This window comes from Peromyscus maniculatus, chromosome 4 (assembly GCF_049852395.1).
Source record: "Peromyscus maniculatus bairdii isolate BWxNUB_F1_BW_parent chromosome 4, HU_Pman_BW_mat_3.1, whole genome shotgun sequence".
In the NCBI taxonomy this organism is placed as follows: Eukaryota; Metazoa; Chordata; class Mammalia; order Rodentia; family Cricetidae; genus Peromyscus; species Peromyscus maniculatus.
In genome coordinates this window covers 105738093-105759190 of record NC_134855.1, presented here as the reverse complement: position 1 = coordinate 105759190, position 21098 = coordinate 105738093, and the positions used below count along the sequence as shown (strand labels likewise).

The 21098-nt window shown below is 46.7% G+C and overlaps 1 protein-coding gene across 1 annotated transcript in view; it reads right to left on the bottom strand.

The window, feature by feature from the left end:
- Acoxl (acyl-CoA oxidase like) overlaps positions 1-21098 on the bottom strand; it is a 300810-nt gene that overhangs the window by 210590 nt on the left and 69122 nt on the right. Inside the window, exon 10 of the mRNA XM_042276199.2 lies at positions 8930-8964. Coding sequence (XP_042132133.2) covers positions 8930-8964 — 35 coding nt within the window. The remainder of the gene's footprint in view (positions 1-8929; positions 8965-21098) is intronic.

The window sequence follows — 21098 nt, the reverse complement described above, 5'->3', positions numbered from 1 at the left end:
GGGCTGAAGATGCAGGATGCTGGAGAGATGAACTAGGAATGAATGCAGAATCCCATGCAAGGATCTGGACTTCATGCTCTGGGTCTGGAAGCCCACAGAAGCTTCTGAGTAGAAAAGTATGATCAGGTCTGTGTTTGAGGAAGATCCCCTTGTTGGTGGGCAAAGATCCCTTGGAGAAACCCTGTGAGTGTGGTGATGGCATGCAGTGAGCAGGTTTGAGGTTGGATGTAAAGGTCCCTAAAAGATAAGGCCATTAACTTGAGAAGTGACAAGGGATTGTGGGGTGGGATGGATAAAAGAGACACCAGAAGACGTATACCCTGAAGAGCATCTGTCACTCACTAGACCCATCTCCAGGCCTGTGCTGAGTTCTGCCATGAAATACCAACGACATAACCCACAGCCCTCAACACTAAGTAAAAACACATGATTTGAACACTCTGTGAAGATCTGTAGTCTGCCCCTTGAGAATAATATTGAGTAGGAAGGTTGTAAAAAATGCAACCTTCTAAAGATAGCTTGACTTTTAAGATTCTACCATCAGAGCTGAATAATTCTTGGCAAGTCTTGTGTATAAATCTGGTCAGAGCTTTACTGTGAAGTTTGAGAAAGAGACAGATAAAGCAGTTGGCCAGAGCCCTGGTGACAGAAACAACTATTTCTTGAAAATGGAAAAAAGGGTAGAAAGGCGGGTTTTTTTATTATTATTTTTACAAAATTTGGAGAACAACATTCTCCCCGAGCTGACCCCACAAGATCAAACCAGCTCCAAATGGGAGTCACTAGGTATTTGCCAGCACTTGAAATCAAAACCCAATGGCCCCAACGACCCTGTTTCTTCTCTTTTCTTTACTTTTGTATTTCAAGATGACAATTTCATTACTGACTTGATGTCACCTGTCCATTTAATAAGCTTTCTGATTCATCTGCCAACTTCAGACTCTGAATCTAATCCAAGTCATGCAGAAGAGTACATGACCCCTTCACTTCTTGCCAAGCCATTCCAAACAAAAGCAAGGACAGACCTGGGGTGACTCTTCAGCCACAGGTCTGCATGTTCATCTAAGGGTGGTCACACTGGGCACAGACACTCCTCACCTCTCTGGGACTGATTATGCACAGGGCCTCTAGTTCTGTCTGCCTCATCTCTGGTCTACAGCCCCTGTGTCTTAGATTACTATTACTGCAATGAAACCCAAATAGGGTGGGATCCTGGAGGCAGGAGCTGATGCAGAGGCCAAGAAAGGTGCTGCTTGCTGGCCTCTCAACACGACTTGCTCAGCCTGTGGGATTTTTTTTTTAATAGAACCCAGGACCAGCAGCCTAGGGATAGCATCAACCACAATGAGCTGGGCCCTCCCACATCGATAACCAATTAGGAGAATTCCCCACAGCTGGAAATCATGGAGGCATTTTCTTAATTGGGGTTCCATCCCCTTAGATTACTTTAGTGTGTTTCAAGTTGGCAAACTATCCAGAATACCTTGAGAGATGCCAAACCCTTTGGAAGAATTGTCCCCCAGAACCCCGATTTCTTGATGTGGCATTGGCCTCAATGACAGCTAAGTTGGTCTTTCTTAGGGTCTATAGGAAGTCAGGAGATAGAAGTCTATTATGGAGAAGAATCATTGTTCAGTTTTATGTAAAACTCAAGTCCCTGTAGACTTTCCTGTATCAGATGGAAAATTTGCCTCCTTTCCTATCTATTTAAGAAAGAAAATCAACAAAACCAACAAACAAAATTATTCTGTTGCAGGTTTCTTCCCTACTGTTATCTTCTGCTTTCAAAATCCAATTGTAGGGGTTCCTGTAAACATGCCACACCGTTGGCTCACATGGGTGCTCCTGTGTCAGAAGGAGAGAGCCAAAGGTGAGGTGCCGTTTCTAAGCCCGTGTCCTCTTTCAGGGTTGCCCCCAGTGTATCCACCACGAGGGAACATGCTGTTTCAGGCTGTTGCACTGGATCAGAAAGGAGGAAGAGTGCAATTCTTTCAACCTTACAGAGAAAGAACAAAATGAAACACCCACACACTGGGGAAATTGCTCCCCACTGCGTGGGTGGTGGGGCCCCAAGAGCTGTTATCTGCAAAGGGCACTTCTCGGGGCTACCCAGTTGTCACCTTGTGTGGATTCCACCCAAAACCTCAAGCTAAACAATGGGAAATGAGCATCAAAGAGACAATTTTCCACTCTGCAAAAAAAAAAAAAATGACTTGACTTTGTAAAAATAAATTAAGGCACCCCGATAATAAATGGACTGTGAGCAAGACCTGTTGTGAAATGTCCATCAGTCAAGGCAGGTGTTCTTCTTGCTTTATACATTTATACTATCTGAATATGGCTGCATTATCCTCCTCTTCCCCACACCTCAGCACCAACCTTATGTCATAGGCACCCCTGTGCCACACAAACAGATCTGGAATGATGGATATACAGGAATGGGTGCAAAAGTGAAAGTGGGTGAGGTGTGTGTCTGCGTGTGGGTGTTTGTGTGTCTGTGTGTGTCTGTGCATGTGTAGTCACACATGTGAATAAATGCGAATGCCTGTGTGCACATGTGCACTTCTGTGTGCTGTGGGAGATGTTCTTAATCCTGAATGTTGTCCTCTTTTTAATGGGAGGGATTTAACAGCTGAAACACCCCTGTATGCATCTGGGCCTCAAGTACCTTAGTTACCGTGCAGGGTCCCCTCTTGTTCTGGAAGACCTCTGTCCCCACCTCTGTCCACATCGGCCTGCTGGAAGCTCACCAAGTTTCCATGATTTTATTGACTCCTTCATCTCCTCCTCCCACTCCACTCCTTGGGATGCCTCCAGGCCATTGCTCTACAGAGAAGCCATCCCTCCACATCTGTCATTCTGGAAGCACATTTGCCTTTTCCAGATTCTTTAATCCATCTCCATCCACTCTAGATTTCTATTGGGGTTGCCCTCATCACCAACGCTTTTTGCTGGACTTTCTGTGGGAATTTTTGAAAAAGTCTGATAAGGAGACCTGAAGGCCCCAAACCTTGCTCCCCAAAGTCTTCCTGTCCACACAAAGAAGACCCAGAAAACTCTCACTCCAGTATCTGGGTTCTTCTGAAACATGACAGTGAAATTCTCAGTCACAACTGTGAGTTTCTGAAGGAACCAGAACTGTGTGGACTTGACACAGCTCCATTTCAGGTAGCAATGAGAAGGAAATGGAATGAACACTCTTCAAAACACTTTAGTCTAGAATTGCCACACAAATTAGGAATCTAATTCTGATGTAAGTCCAAAGAAGTGGAAGCAAGGACCAAACATTTGTGCACTGTGTTTATGACAGCAATATCCATTGTAACTAAAAGGTGGACCCAACCCATGAGTCCATTGATGAATGAATGAATAGGCAGACACATACAATGGAATATTGACCTCAATGAAGATGGGAAACCATGGCACATGCTACACCCAATGCTGTCTTGACACTATGCCTAGTGAAATAAAATAGACATAAAAAGACAAATACAATCTGATCCCACTAATACAAGGTACCCAGCGGAGCTGAATTCATCAAAACAGAAAATAACACATGGTTGCCATAGCTGTGAAGGGGATGGGATGGGAGAAGGGTTTTACTATTTAACAGGCACACAGTTACGGTGTGATAGAATGCCAAGGTTCTAAGGATAGATAGTAGTGTTGAATAAAAACTATTAGGCATGTACTCACGGTCCTATGATCTTCTGGCTCCTGGGCAGGTGATGTCAAATGCTTGGTCAGCCTTTTGTGACTGCCAGAGTCACCACGCCATCCCAGATCCTTAGACCCAAGCTAAGGAGCCTATGACCTTGGAAACTGCAAGCGAGTCTCAGCAGATGTCATTCTTCCTCCTCAGCCTCTAGTCTCTCTGTCGTAACATCTCCAGCTTGTTTAGTATTGGTTTGTTGGCTAGTTGGTTGCATTTTGCTACATTTACATAACTTGACAGAACTCTAATACCTTGGAGCCCAAACAATACAGGACAGCCTATAGGCAATCTCCCCAGAAACACAGCACCAAGGAAAGTCCCATTTGCCAGGACATCTCCTGAGAGCAGAGAGGGCAGCTGGTAGGAGCATGCTGGTCTGATGCTCCGTTGGACCTAGGCCCTGAAGAACCATGCTCTAGGTGACTGTTGTCAGGCTTCCTCCCTGCACGAATCTCACTGTGAAGTGGAAATGGAATAGACATAGCCAGTGGAGGGGAGGGAGTCTGGACGGGGAGTGGGGATGGGAACAGGAGGGATCAGGTAAGGGGAGAGGGGAGGGAGAGAGTACTGGAAGAGACGACTGGAATCTGGGAACATCTCGGGGACAAGCTAGAAACTTAGAGCAATGGAAACTCCCAGGAAGCCATGAGGATGACCCTAGCTAAGGCTCCTAGCAATGGAGGATACAGAGCCTTAACCTGCTATTTCCTGTAACCAGGCAAGAAGACTTCCAGTGGAGGGACTGGGACACCAACCCAGCCACAAAACCTTCAACCTGCAATTTGTCCCGCCTACAAGATGTGCTGGGTAAAGGTGGCACAGAATTGTGGGAGTGACCAACTAATGATGGGCCCAGCTTGAGACCCATACCATGAAAGGGAGTTGATCCCTGAGGGCCAGGACCCACATGCAGGATACCCCAGAGACATGGGATAGAACCAAACATGACTGGGAAAAAAGATCAATGAAATGATTGGTTCCTAAGGATATTCTGCAATACTTATAGACTGGTGTCTAGTTCAATTGTCAACAGAGAGGCTTCACCCAGCAACTGATGGCAACAGATGCAGAGACCCACAGCCAAACATAAAGCGGATCTTAGAGAATCCTGCGGAAGGCGGGGAGGGAGAATTGTAGGAGTCAGTGGTGTCAGAGACACCACGAGACAACCCACAGGATCAACTAACCTGGGCTCATAGGGGCTCACATAGATGGAAGTGACAACCAGGGAGCCTGCATGGGACTGACCTAGGCCCTCTGCATCGATGTGACAGTTGGGTAGCTTGGTCTTGTGGGACTCCTAACAGTGGCAGGGGCTGTCTCTGACTCTGTTGCCTGCTCTTGGGACCCATTCCCCCTACTGTGTTGCCTCATTCAGCCTTAATAGGAGAGGAGGTGCCTAGTCTCACTGCAACTTGAAATACCATGGCTGGCTGATATCCATAGGAGGCCTGTCCCTTTCTGAAGAGAAATGGAGAATAAGTGGATGGTAGGGCAGAGTGGGGGTGGAGGTGGGGGAGGACAAGGAAAGGAGAGAGGGGGAACTGCAGTCGGGATGCAAAAACAGAAAAGGGAAAGGGAGGGAGGGAGGGAGGGAGGGAGGGAGGGAGGGAGGGAGGGAGGGAGGGGCAGGGACAGAGAGAGAGGTGGGGGAGGTACTAAAACTGTAGAGGCAATTGGAAATAACCAGAATTCATATGACACCTTACCTTTGACCCTACACCAATGCTGCCTCTCTTCCAAATAAAGACTAAACAATAATTTAAAAACGATGCGTTCTACGGCATCCATGTGACCAGCCTGCCAGGGTTGTCTCCTGAGCCAGCGAGGCTTCTGTCTTGCTCTCTCACTTCAGGGGAGTGAGAACGGTTGGAGAGTCCCTTCCTCTGCTAAGCCTCCTTGGCCTCCTCTAAGATTTGCATCTGTTCTTGAGCCCCACAAGCACCTTTGGGCATCCCTCAGGCAAGTGCTTTGTAGAAAAGATATTATCTTACATTACCTCCCTCCCTCACTAAGACTCTATGGCAAACTGTAGTTTCCAAAGAGTGGGTCCTAGCTTCATTCACGCTGCAGTGACAAAATATCACGACAAAAACCTCAGCTGGCACCTCCCTCCAGAGAAGCAAATCCCAGTTTTCAGACAACAGGGCTCCCAGGCCTCAAGTCTTCCAGCAGAGGCTCCAGACTCTGTGAAAGCAGAGATAAGCCATTCCCACTGCTTGTTCAAAACCTAAGATCTGTAGAATATACCAGTCAGAGAAATGAGAGATAAGTGACGGCAGGCAGCCACGGAACTGGAATATACTCTCTAAGTGTGACCACAGGTTGAGCAAGACCAAAGTTTCTTGACTGCCTTCACTGATGTGGGAAGACCTAGTCTACAAGGAGGTGGCACCATTCCTTGGTCTGAGGTACTGGACCGTGTAAGAGTAGAGAAAGCTGGCTGAACACGAGGCGTACTCATTCCTCTCTGCGTTTGACTGTGGGTGTGATGTGACTAGATGCTTCAGGCCCCTGCCACCTCAACTTCCCTGCAATAACGGATTGTAACCTGGACCTGAGACCCAAAACAAATCCTTTTGAAGTGGGGTTTTGTCAGGATATATTATCACAGCAGCAGAAATGATACCAGAGCACCATCTTTGGAAAATTCAGTCTGCCACGGATCCTAAGTGAATGTGCTAGTGCTTGAGAGAAGAAATGTAAGGCACGGTCTTCTTTTTCTGCCTCTGTCTGTCTGTCTGTATGTCTGTCTGTCTGTGTCTGTCTGTCTCTATGTCTCTCTGTGTCTCTGTCTATGTCTGTGTTTCTGTGTCTCTGTTTCTGTGTCTGTCTCTCTGTCTCTGTGTCTGTCTCTCTCTCTCTCTCTCTCTCTCTCTCTCTCTCTCTCACACACACACACACACACACACACACACACACACACACACACACACCTCATTCTAGAGTAGTCTACAGTCTTTCTCTGTGTAACATACCTGGTTGTCCTGGAACTCTCTTTGTAGGCCACACTGGCCTCAAACTCACAGAGATCCACCTGCTTCTGCCTCCCAACTGCTGGAATGAAAGGCGTGCACCCTCCCTCGGTATTTTCAACACACACACCCCATACAATCTACCCAGCTTCCCATTGACTTAATAGCCTGAAGCTCAGTGTGGTGCATGCCATGTGTCTTGAGGGCACAGTGAGATGCATCCCATCAGCTGTAACAACCTCGCTGTCTGATGGGGGCAGCACGCTTCTTCAGAGCAGTGTTTCTATGTGTACACACACCATCCCAACACCATTGACACACTCGGCTCAGAAACACACAAGCAAAATACGGCACCTTAGTATGAGAAAAATCACGGAAGAGAAGATGGCCAAAACAGATCGTAAGACTCTTTAGAGGTGCCCTCCTCATTCCCAGAGGCACATCCTGACCTCTGAAAACACCAGAGCCCAGCAAAGATCTGAGCGAAAAAGTCCATCACTTTATTCCCACTAGGTCAGTGGTTCTCAGCCCTCCTAATGCTGAGATCCTTTAATACATACAGTTCCTCACATTGTGGTGACCCCAAGCATAAAATTATTTCGTTGCTACTTCATAACTCTAATTTTGCTACTGTTATGAATCGTAATGTCTGATATGCAGGATATTTGATATGCAACCCCCAAAGGGGTCTGGACCCCAGGTTGAGAACTGCTGCTCTAGACCATATCCCTGTCTAATCAACTTCTTCACTTTAGGTCCTTGTTTCCTTATGAAAGCTCCCACTCATGGAAAACATCTTGAACGAATGTGTATATTGTCCTCTCGATACCTGCCTTTTGTTATGGGACCTCAGCCATAAGCCCACGTGACGAGCAAGGGGAAGATACTGCTTTCCCCCTGCCCAGCCATGGACCTATCTGGAGCAGCCTTCTTCCACCTGCTCCAGACATGTCTCCTAAAAACATCTTTCTTGCCGGGCAGTGGTGGCACACGCCTTTAATCCCAGCACTTGGGAGGCAGAGGCAGGCGGATCTCTGTGCGTTCGAGGCCAGCCTGGGCTACCAAGTGAGTTCCAGGAAAGGCACAAAGCTACACAGAGAAACCCTGTCTCGAAACCCCCCCCCCAAAAAAAACCACCTTTCTTCTCACACAAGAAGTTCAAGTCCACTGCTGCCCTCTTCCTGCCCATACCCATGCTGCTTCTCAGCAGCCTTCTGAGTCTCACACTTATCAAAACTGTACACACAACTTGTAACAAGTATTTTTAGGATGAAAATTTGTTCCAGCAGCCGATATTCCTTTGGGCTGTTTGCAGAGCAGTGCATGACCAGGTAAACCTGAGCTGTGAGACTTTGAGCCGAGGGTGGCGCTTCGGGGAAGCCTCGAACACAGTGTGCATGAGAGGAGGAAGGCGCTGCTTATCAGCCCTTCATTTTAATCCATTTGACACAATATGTCTTGATGCGAACAAACAGGAAAGAATGCTTCTGGAAACAAACATTCGTAGAACAAAATTGTAACGACGGCCCAACAAGATTGTAACGACGGCCCAAGAAAACAATGGTTACTTTTCATTGACATGATGGGATTAGCACCAAGGTGGAAATGGTGAAGCCAGACAAAACAGGCACTTTGGCACTGCCAAATACAGTCAGAGGGGGAAGAAGAGGGACTTGGTGGGCGGGGGAGGGCTCCACAGACAGGCCTGGCCTGGCCTCACAGGTAAAACTCCCTAACTCAGGTTCTCAGACTCAGGCTCAACACACCACATCTGTGGAAATCACATCTATGCCCTAACATAGAGCTTCTCATCTTTGTGTCATTCAGAAAATGCTGCTGGGCACAGTGGTCACACCTGGGAGCTGACCACTTTGAAAGCTGAGGCAGGGGGATCATAAGTCGACAGGCCACGCTGAGCCACAAGTGAGACTGTGTGTTAACAACACTGACGGCAGAGCTGAGTGCTGTGGCCCCAGGGTTAGGGAGGCTGAAGCAGGACTACGAGGTTGAGGCCAACATCCAACGCATAAGCAAAAACTAAAACCATCCCACCACCGCCATATGCATAGTCCTCCAAACAGCAATTTCAATTGTGCCGTCCACATCATGGAAAAGCAGCTACCACAAAAGAAACCAAAATAAAACACAAACCTCAAAATTCTTCAGGACCTAAGAAAACCAAAACCTCTAAACCACAAGTACATTTCTTTAAAAAAAAAATTTTTTTTTGAAGCTTTACCTGTGGCTATAGCGGATGGCTATCGTCAGTCCAAGCTGTAATTAAGAAAAAAAGAGAGAAAGTACAAATTAAATACTAGAAAAAACATGCTGAATTCACAAGAAAATTAATTCAATATGGTCAATCAGTTTGAAACATGCCCTAATGTCTGGAGAGATGGCTCAGTGGTTAAGGGCACTGGCTGTTCTTGTAGAGTTCCCAGCACTGACATGGGGGCTCGCAACCAGCTGCCACTCCAGTTCCAGGCCACTTGGTGCCCTTTTCTGGCCTCCGTGGGCAGTAGTCACATACATGATGCCTATACATACATAAGCAGACAAACGTTCATACACATAATAAATGTAAATCTTAAAACAGTCCCTAATGGGCCCTGTTGTTTCGCAAATAATACCTTTAACGATAGCTCCTTGATTTCAACTTGGTTTTTAAAGGATCATCATATTTTGAAAGGGCCTTTAGAAGGCCAAGAACATTTCATTGTGGGTCAGACAGAAAACATCCTTAGTTGGGAGCGACTTGGAAGGTACGGGTCTTGGGACAGTAGTGGAAGGATGGGGTGTCAGCATGCAGCTGATACTAAGGTTTGCATTAAGATAACAAAGCCAAGAGTGGGTCCCCTCATCACCCCTTCCACGGGAGCTGACACATAGACCCCAGACCACTGAGGGATTGAACACCTGGGCCAGAGCTTTCCTGGGGATCAGCTTAGCCTTTATGGGGATCCCATCAGCTCAAGGTCAGTCAAGCCTCATTTTAAAGACAGTAAAGAAATCAAGGCCAACATGGAAATGTAACTTCAAGAGATGGTACGTGTGATAGCTGGAGGCAGCAGCAACAGGAGGTTGAGATGAAACTTCGTGATTTCCTCTTTTTTTTTTCTTTTTTTTTTTTTTTTTGGTTGTTTTTTTTTTTTTGAGACAGGGTTTCTCTGTGTTATTTTGGTGCCTGTCCTGGATCTCACTCTGTAAACCAGGCTGGCTTTGAACTCACAGAGATCTACCTGGCTCTGCCTCCCAAGTGCTGGAATTAAAGGCATGTGCCACCACCGCCTGGCTATGATTTCCTCTTTATTCTACAGAGGTATCACAGAAACCTCTCAAATAGGCATGACCGTGGCCAGTTCCCACAGGTAAACAGTGGACGACAAAACAAGGCAGCGGGCTGAGTTCGGTTGCAACAGCAAGTTATTGAGGCTCTTGATGGCAGTGCCCTAGTTTTAAAATGGGCAGACCCATTGTTTCCTCTCGAGAGCAATGTAAGGATGGAGAAGTTTTCTACATTTGTGTTTATAGCTTTGTAAATGTGTGTGCCTGCTCTCTGACAAATACAGAAAAGTCTATCGATATCAACTACTGTACTGGTACTATCTGTAATGCCCATCTATGAAAACATCAGTGCATCCCAAAATTAATTTTCAATTTGCTATTATAACTTTGGAAGTACTTCATTACAGAAAAGGTGGTGATCACTGTCCAGTGAACCTGTGTAAGTCTCCTGAGCCCTCTTATGCCCAGCCATGGCATTCACCGTTTAGAAGCTCACAGTAACTGAGAACCTAGGTACCACCTGTCATATTGTTTCTGTATGAAAGCCTAAGTTGCACCTGAAGACCCCCAAACACATCCATGTTTCCTTGCTATCCCCCAGAAGAGTTGGGGGAGAGGGTGGCAGGTGACATGTCCGATGCTGCCACATTTGCTGCAAGATGGCAGGAGGGACTCCAGACCATGGGATTGTAGAAAGGGTGAAGAACAGAGAAGGGGAAAAAGAGAGCAAACTGAAATAATTGAGACAAGAAAGCCCAGTTGCTGTCCAGCTGGCCACGCTGCAGAATCCCCTGGATATCGTTGGAACAGCGCAGCTCCAGAATAGTTCAGCAGAATACTGCAGCCATCCAAAATACAGACCCAATCATGGCGAGACATCAGCAAACCCAGGGAAGCAGGTGTAAGTTTACAGGGGAAAAATGCATGCAGGGACTAAGAAGTCTTGCAAGCAGAAGGACTTTGAGTTCAATACCCATTTGACTTTTTTTTTTTCAGAGCTGAGGACCGAACCCAGGGCCTTGTGCTTGCTAGGCAAGCGCTCTACCACTGAGCTAAATCCCCAACCCTCAATACACATTTGAAATCACACACACACACACACACACACACACACACAAAAAAAAAAAAAAAAAAAAAAAAAAAAAAAAAAAAAAAAAAAAAACCTGGATGTGGTAGCAGTCACTTGTAACCCTCACATCAGGAAGGAGCAGACAAGACAGGTTCCTGGGACTCAATGGTCAGTCAGTCTAGCCTACATGGTAAGTTCTAGGCCTGAGAAAGACCTTTCCTGATAGATAGATTGATAGATAGATAGATAGATAGATAGATAGATAGATAGATAGATAGATAGATAGATAGATAGATAGATAGAAGAGGTGAACAGCACCTGTCTCCTGGCCTCTACACACATGCCCAGCCCCCAACAAATATATACACACACATACATGAACATGCATGCACACAAGAGTATATAAATGTGCATGCAAGAACTATTACAAATCAAGTTAATCTTATACTTAACTGAATTTATTCCATTATCTACCTCAGCTAAACGTGTAGTGTATTTTCTTTGAGGCCTCAGGGACCATTAAGAGCACACAGAACAAGGAGGAAACGCGGGGTAGAGAATGAAAAGCAGCAGCTGCAGCCAAGGTGGGATGAGCATCGTACAGACGCCCGCCACACACTGGGTCGCGTTACATTTCCTGCGGTTTAAAGACTTCTGGCTTACAGTTCAGCTAATTATAAGATAATTTCACCGACTGAATATTTTGATAAGCTTTGGAGTAAAGTTTAATTGGTGGCTTTTCCACATTGAAAGATAAGCCCTTGCTGGGAGCGGAGAGGAAACGGGGAGGGGGACGGGGAGACAAGAAGGGAAAGAAAGTGGAAAGCTATTCCAGGGCAGCTGTGCAAGCAGAAGGGGCCGGGAGAACTACTGTGGAGGTAGACCAGAGAATGCAAGCATTTTCCTTCTCGCTCCCCAGCTTCAGAGTCAAATGTGTGTTGATGACGTTTTTTAGAATGACAATTTTAATAAAGAAGAAAATTTGAGCCCTACAGACTCCATCAGACAGGGCTGGCATATACCCAAGGCCGGCCCAGCCACTGATCCCTGCAGACCTCTGTGAACAGTCTGTGTTAGGGACCAAAATGATGGGACACAGGAAAGAGCTCTAATGCACAGTGTTGATGAGGACAGGACATCTCATGATTGTTGTACACAGATGTGCTGGATCCAAGCAGGCAGCCCCGGGAAGGGACGGGAAGGGAGCAGACAATCTCTGGAGGGTCTAGCTTGGAAGCCCAGGTCGGAACAGGCTATATGAGGAGACTGCTTATGCCTGCTCTCCCCCACTTCTTCCAGGGAAAGCAAGTGAGGAGAAACAGCTCTAAGCTTTCCATACCAGAGAAAACACCACATAAAGGCAGCTGGTGCAACCTGCTCAGAAGTGAGCCAGATCCTTTATTCCCTCAGCCTTAGGAGCCACCATTGGCCAGTCCAGCTTCTGAGGCCACTGGCTCTGCTTGGATGCACTAATGACTCAGAAATTCTTTAAGCAAGTTGTGTGCATATCATGCACTCACACACACACATGCACACCCAAATGCATTAGTGTGCATATGGACACATCCATTCACATACATGTGCACACACATATATACACATATCTTCACAGTGTATATACACACACATGCTTGCTCAAATGTGCGTATGTGTGAATGCATGCGTTTGCACAGTTGCTACATGCACATGTGGGCAAGAACCATCACATGTGTACATACATACATATACATATGTATATCACACATACACTCCAACGTGCATGGATACACTGCGGCATTCAGAAAGGCTCCTAGAGCCCCTCAGACAGGGGGATGCCTCAGACAATTGGCCCCTTTGTTGCTGGTCTCAGAAGGGGCCCAGAGGAGAAAGGGGAGGGGGGTCTGGGGGTTGCCCCCTGACCCTGGCCCAGCCGGACTGAGGCCCAGGGATGTGGAGGTCAGCAGGAGTTTTGTGCTGGCCCCCCTGGGGAGCACCCCCTCAGGACACGCTGTAAGTATTGCCAGACCACTCTTAAGAAACTCCCTTCACAGTACTTCTCTCTTAGATTTACACAATTTGTTGGTAACAAAATTAAATCACATTTTAATGGCAAGGAAAGAATAGCTTAAACATTTTTCAAAACCCCCACCAGCTATGAAAACCTCTTCCCTTCTGTTTCTGCCTGAAGTGTTCCTCCTTGGAACGCAAACAGCTGTTTTGTATCAAGGCTGGGGTTTCTGTATGACCCAGGGAGCTCAGACAACAGGCAGCCCCTCCTGCATTAAAGGGTAATCTGAGAATAATTTGCCATAAAACACCCAGAAGTGCTCCAGCTGTGGCCAGATATAACCTATAAAGCACTACGCAAACAACGTGGCCCTTGTAAAATAATAATTTATAAAATCACATTCTGAAAACACATTATAATTTTAAAAAAAGAGAAAAGAGAGGGAAGTGGTGTCAGTTCTCACAGAAGGTGCTGGGGAGATTCCCTTCCAAATCCATGGATTACCAGGAAGAGGTTGTTCCAAAAACGCATCCCACCACAGTCCTTTGTACACAGACGGCTGGCAGGTGCAAAGGGGACTCCAGCAAACCCCAGAGTCATTCAACCTAGTGGAAGGTGTTCCCAGTCTAGACCTTTCTAAACCAGTGACAGAACAATCTAGGGCCCCAAGACCTGTGCTGAAGGTGCCATGACCAGGTCCTTTCTCGGGGGCAGCTACAACCTCTAAACCAGAGCTCCCAGTTTCTCAAGAAAAGCTGACACCAGGGGATTTATTGTGAACAATGCCTGTGTTTTAAAATAATTTGAATATTTTTCAAATGCTATAAAAGCCATAAAACATGTCAGTAAAATTTGGCCAAGGGGACCACCCATCTACAACCTCACTGGACATATCTCTACACTGCCAACCCTCCAGAGAGAGAGGAGAGAGAGAGAGAGAGAGAGAGAGAGAGAGAGAGAGAGAGAGAGAGAGAGAGAGAGAATACACCATTCACATAGTCACAGTACAGAGAAAGTCACTAATACAGTCACAACATAGAGAGAGAGTATGTGGCACTCACACAGAGTCACAGCAGAAAGAGAGAGTGCCCCCCACACAGAGAGAATGCTACATCATGGGCAGGGTAGTACCCACAGTCATGGCATGCAAAGACTTTCTTATAAGCAGTGCCATGGCGTGAGGAGACCACACAAACCGCTGTGGTGTAGACAGGCTCTCCCGTAAACAGCCTCAGTGTAGACAGCTTTCCACATAGAGCCATGATGTGTTAATAGCAAAGACGACTGGGTATGGAGAAACTGACCCACAGAGCAGATTCCTTTAACCCCTTCCCTGCTCTCCTGGAGGCTTCCTCCTGAGAGGCCAGGGCCCCATGCTACCCCCAGCACCCTCTCAGGCTGGTCCTTCACATAGATCCCCCTGCTCCCCTGAGCCTCTGCCTAACATTCAAACCACATCAGACCTCCACAGCTCAGGACACCTCTGCCCCCGACTTCCTTCGGCTCTCCCTACTCCCCAGGACTTCCTGAGGCTCTTCAGTATGTCTTCCCAGGACTTCCTGAGGCTCTGCAGTATGTCTTCCCAGGACTTCCTGAAACTCTGCAGTATGTCTTCCCAGGACTTCCTGAGGCTCTTCCAGTATGTCTTCCAGGACTTCCTGAGGCTCTTCCAGTATGTCTTCCCAGGACTTCCTGAAACTCTGCAGTATGTCTTCCCAGGACTTCCTGAGGCTCTTCAGTATGTCTTCCCAGGACTTCCTGAGGCTCTTCAATATGTCTTCCCAGGACTTCCTGAGGCTCTGCAGTATGTCTTCCCAGGACTTCCTGAGGCTCTTCCAGTATGTCTTCCCAGGACTTCCTGAGGCTCTTCCAGTATGTCTTCCCAGGACTTCCTGAGGCTCTTCCAGTATGTCTTCCCAGGACTTCCTGAGGCTCTTCCAGTATGTCTTCCCAGGACTTCCTGAGGCTCTTCCAGTATGTCTTCCCAGGACTTCCTGAGGCTCTTCCAGTATGTCTTCCCAGGACTTCCTGAGGCTCTTCAGTATGTCTTCCCAGGACTTCCTGAGGCTCTTCAGTATGTCTTCCCAGGACTTCCTGAGGCTCTTCCAGTATGTCTTCCCAGGACTTCCTGAGGCTCTGCAGTATGTCTTCCCAGGACTTCCTGAGGCTGTTCAGTATGTCTTCCCAGGACTTCCCGAGGCTCTTCCTACTTCCTTTGATAAGCTAACGGTGCTGAGATAGGAGCTGCTCATGGTGAATAGGCAGGAGCTATGGGGCCAAGTCCCTTGACCTTTGCCACTGAGTCCTTACTGTGAAATGTGGACCACACTCCCTGCTTCATAGGGATCACTTACACAGATTAATTTAAATGCTAAGTATTAGCCTGCCCAAGGAACTCGTGAGAAACGCAAATTCTTCAGCCCCAGCCCACTGGATCAGGAAGGCTAGTGTTTTCTCTGGTCCTCCAGGGGTCAAGTCTGATGACGTGATGATGTATGGAAAGATGTCAGCCATGCACGTAGCACCGACAGGTCGCACTGACTGCCAGGTGCTGCTGATGCCAACAGCTCAGAGTGAAGCATCTCCCATCTGTGCCCTTTACATGGCATTTCAGTGTCCTCAATTCAACTTCAAGACTGAAGTCACTGTGAACTCAGGCCCTGTAGTACTGGCAGGGAACCAGCCACTCAGCGGCGAGAGGTGTTCCAACCCAGTTATCAAGCAAGGGTGGACCGGCTTCATCAAGGCCAAGGGCGGGCTTCGGAGCCCTTACCTCTTCTTTGTCATTCCTACCAACAGGGGAGAGAAGACAGCCAGGCGGGACGTGGAAGGAAAGCAGCGAGTCATGTGTCATCGCTGAGTCTATGTTGGCATGCTCGTTTCTGGATGCCTGGAAATTAATGTGTTAGAGAGAGGAAGAAAACAACACAACCATGCTTAGGAAAAGAGCGGCATGTGCGTGTCTGCGTGTGTGCGTGCGTGCGTGCGTGCGTGCGTGCGTGTACATGTGCACGTGGTGTCTGTGTGTGTGTGCATACATGTGCACATGGGGGGATGTGGGTATGTGCGCACGCGTGTGCGTGTAAGTAAATATTTACTCAACTTTTTAAAAACCTAGTAACTCCTACCTGAAACTTTGAAAGGCAGGTGTGACAGGCAAGTGGAAACGTGCATGGTTGTTAACAGAAACGACACACCAAAACGTGGCCATTCAGTTAGCCTAAGAAAACAGGCACCAACCAGCTGAAAACGGAGGAATGCACACACTTCTAGTCCTCACTCTCCTGCCTCATGCCCCACACCAGAATCAAGCTTTGCCTTCTAAATTCAAAGCTGCAGCTTTTCCCTGGGGCAGGAGAGCTGTCCTCACTGCCACCCTGGCCAGCAGAGGCCTGAGGAGTGCCACCTGCACCGGCAACCTTGACAGTGGGGTGCGCTGGCCCTGCCATGTGGGTGGGACAGGGTGCAAAGGCTTAGTGGGGTGGTGTTGACTGTCAGCTTGACAGCATCTGGAGTCACCTGGGAGACAAGCCTCCTGGCACACCTGTGGGGGGTATTTATTTAGATCAGGTGTGCCTGTTAGGGATCACCTTGATTTGGTTGACTGAGGTGGGAAGAATCACTGTAAAGAAGGGAAATGAATGCCTTTCGGGGTTCTAAGAAAAGTCTCCACTGTGGCTGGAGGCCCAGTATTTATCTACCGTGGCCTCAAAGCATTGTAGAAAGCATGAGGACATCTCGTGTAGCTTTGTCTCTATGTCAGAAAGAGCATATGTCTATCACCCATGTAAAAAGCTGGGGGGGGGGGCTGTGTGAGCCTATAACCCCAGCCCTAGGGTGGCAGAGGCAGAGGGTTCCCTTGAGATTGCTGGCCCAGTATAACCAAGCAGTGAGCAAGTTCTAGGTGTTCACACACACAATTTGAAAACATGAGCATAAGGAAAGCCTGCACAGGTGGATGAATCTTGAAGGGCACTATTCAGTGAAAGGGGCTGATGTTGAAAGGCAGCTTGCCGAGTACTTCTATCAGTAGGACATTCTGGAAGCAGCAGCTCTGTGGAGATCATAAATAGGTCCAGTTTGAAAGGGTTTGGAGAAAAAAGAAGAACTGACCAGGAGAAGCACACAGCACTTAGGACTGGCGAAGCAGATACATGAAAGAAACTTACAGCACAGAGAGAAAATGAAATGCGTGCAATTGAAAACGAAAGATCAAAACAAGTAGACAAAACATTAGAAGGTGAGGAGAGCCCAGAGGGAATGCAGAGCCTAAAAGCACAGAACAATGTGACTGAGGGGCGGGACAGATTGGGGTGGGCTAAGGGAACTGCAAAGCCAAGCTGTAACTAAACGCTTCCCATAGGGTCCACAGTTCTGAAAGCCAGCTACAACCACAATGGATGGCAGATGCCTGCAGCCAGGTTTCTCAATGTTGGAGCAGGTAACTCACACAGAAGTCATGACAGAAGTCTAGACTATCTATGTGATAATGATCAGAGTTCAGACATAATATGAATTCCTGTTTAGCTTAATAGAGATATAAGTGAATACATTTATTCACACATAGGTATATACATGCATTTCCCTTGTAGCAACAAAACCACACAGCACTCCAATCTTGATTTCTCAAAATGTTCTCCAACAAGAGAAACCAGGGTTCTTTGGCAAAACAGTTGGTCCTGGGGCATGGAAAATACAAGATGAATATGGAGTACCTTGTAGAACTAGAAAGAAAGATCTAACACACACACACACACACATACACACACACACACACACACACACACACACACACACACACACACACACGTGGAAGAAAAATAAGCCAACTGAAAGATTTCCCAGTTGGCACAAGTGAAGTAATTTAAGCAACAAAATCAAATGAGTAGAATTAGATTCTAACCAAATACATAAATTAAAGATCCATAAATATATAATGACACAAAGAAATGATCAAAGCAGATGTGGCAGTACACACCTGTAAGCTGAGCATTGGAAAGATGGGAGCAGGGGTTCAAAGTCAATCTTGACTACATGTGAGTTCAAAGTCATCCTGGGCTGTAAGAAACCCTGTCTCCAAAAGACTGCTGCGGGCCGCAGAAATATATCATAAGAACTCAGCTGGTTATGGCAAAGTCACTACCTGGAGGGATCAGGGAATTCCTCCAGAGGAAGCCAAATCCCAAGGAGTTTTTGGTGTTACTTGGCTTGTTATATATCAGCTGTATTCTGTTATGAAAATCATGTGTGCCTTCATAGCTTTCCCAATTGACTTTTCCCCAAGAAGAGCTAACAGTGTGGCCTGATCACTCTCTGGACATACATATTCCAGGCATTTTGAGAACAGCCTCAGGAAAGGCTTTCTCTGGAACCAGTTATCTCCCTTAGCCACTTTCAAGGACTACAGGAAACATCACCCAGGTGGTCACCCAATTTCCGAGGATTAACAGTGATAGCAACCCACAGGTGAGTCTCCTGACTTAAGATAAATTCCACAAGGAGACATCACCCAGGTGGTCACCCAATTTCCGAGGATTAACAGTGATAGCAACCCACAGGTGAGTCTCCTGACTTAAGGTAAAATCCACAAGGGGACACCGCCTGGGTCAGGTAGACATTAAGTAATAGCTTTACACAATTTAGCTCAGACCCCTCCTTTCTTACAGCCTTACTAACTTTATAGATCCCTAATTACTTACTTAACCACTTCTAGGAATATTTAGATAACCTTCTATGCTAACAGCTATGCTCAGCCAGAACTCCCAGTTCAGGCTTCCCTGTAATTATCATTATTGGTAGCATCCAGCCAGGTCCATCACCGGATGGAGGAAAGTACCTTATCAGAGATACCTCTGTACTTTCTAAGAACAGACTTAAGCATCCAGGCCACCTGTTTGAAAAGGCCTGGTGGATGTGCTAATTAAGCTTAACTTCCTCCTTTCCCAAACCTTACCTCCAGTTCCAGATCTCCCTTTAGCTATCACCAGAGGCATCTAGCTGTACACAGGTTGCCTAGAGACTGAGCACACTTTCCCCCACCCTGCAGAAAAACGGCAGACAGCTTGGACAGATAGGAGCCACAGGAAAAAAGAAGACAGTTTTATTTTCTCCCATTGACCTAGCAACTTATAGATTTTTAACATCCTTTACCAAACACATTTAAGGTTATAGCTGTGCACGTAAGATCCCTCTTCTTAGATGTTACCCATATTTAGCCTTTAGTTAATTCATTAGTCACTTCCCCTTTGGGTCACAAATGGTAATTAACAACTTGTGCCCCTCTTTGTAATTCTTATCAACCCTCCATTTGATCCTGATAGCGGACAATCACTGCCTGAGGAAGTTCAGGCTGAGTGTCCTGGGTGGAGGGGAGGATTGTGATTTTGGGGAGATATATAACTGTAAAGCAGAGGACAGGAAGAGAGGAAAGGGAGAAGAGAATGGAAGAACAAGATGGGTAAGAACTTGAGAGGAACAAACTGAGATGGGGAAGAAATAGATTGAAGGGCTACAGGAGAGTACTAGAGGAACGAGATGGAAGATGAGGAAGAGCCAGATGAGGGAGAAGGAGACGGGAGAGGAGATGATATGGGAAGGAACAAGATGGATGAGAACCTAGAAGGGGCAGAACTAGATGAAGGAATTAAGATAGAACCTAGAGGGGACAGTAGATAAATATAGAGAGAAATCAAACAAGAAAGGAGCTAGACATAAGAACAGAACTGAAGCTGTGTATAAAGGATGTTATGCCAGAGGAATTAAAGCAAGTGGACTATGGAACTCGGTGTGCTGAGATTATATTTCCTGATAATAGTTCTCGCCGTTAGTAGTTCTCTCTCCTGAGCCCCTGGGATGTATAATATTAAGGCTGGTCCCTCTAATATTATACAAGACCTGGCGCCCTTGGGTACCCAGTCTCAGGAAGAGTAATCTACCAAGCACACTCAAAAAGCAGTGGTGTGCTTGGCGGAGGCTGTCCAGAGACGAGGCAGTCTCTCCGGGGAGTCGTAAAGGTGACCCCTGAAGTGCCGGCTACCGACGGACCTCACCAAAGGTGCTGCAGACCGGGAGGAACCCCAGGCCTCTTTGTGGTGAGTAGGTGAATAGTTAAATATCTCCCTTCCCTATTAAGAATCCTTCTTGCAGACGGGCGGTGGTGGCGCATGCCTTTAATCCCAGCACTCTGGAGGCAGAGCCACAGGATCTGTGAGGATCTCTGTGAGTTCGAGGCTAGCCTGGTCTACAGAGTGCGATCCAGGAAAGGCGCAAAGCTACACAAAGAAACCCTGTCTCAAAAAAAAAAAAAAAAAAAAAAAAAATCATCCTTCTTGCACCATGAGTCAGAACGAGTCAAAAGAGAATCAGTTTTTGATAGAAATTACAGGACACAGGCTTACGACGAAAGGCATTTCAGTCAGCTCTAGTCTGTTTACAGGCTTAGATAAGGAAGCAAAGACTATCTTAATTCCATAAAGCCCCCCCTAAAAAATGTAAGGAAAGATTTAGGAGACCCCTAAAAGCCACCAACCTTATGAAATTGATTTACCATCAGAATATGATAAGCGGCAGAGATTCTAACCCCTCTCTTTTAGGGAGAAACCTGCCGTTACTTCATTCAGGGTCTTACAAGGAGGTAACACAATATTCTCACACTACCAGACCTCCTGAGAGCATAAACCAGAGCTGATGAAGTTCACTATGTTTTCCATAGTAGCAGCAGCGTCCTGCTACAAACAGCCTTTTTTGCTAAAACTACTGGAATCTAAGGGTTAACTTGAGCCCTAAACTTGCCCTGCAGCTAACTAGGAGCTCCGCTCCAGCAGCCTTCATTTAAATTAATGCAAGCCTCACAGCCAGTGCCGATTTAAAAACTAATGGCAACTCCCAGCTCTCCTAAAAAAGTGTCTCTTTCTCTCTCTTTCCTTTTTCTGGGTTGACTATTAAGTTCTTGGTAATTTACAAAAATCTTGGCCAAGTACAAGAACTTTAGTTAACCCATTTCAAAAAAAAAAAACAGGTCCTGGTTAGGGGACGCCCTACTACGACCTGTATGGATTCATCAGACCC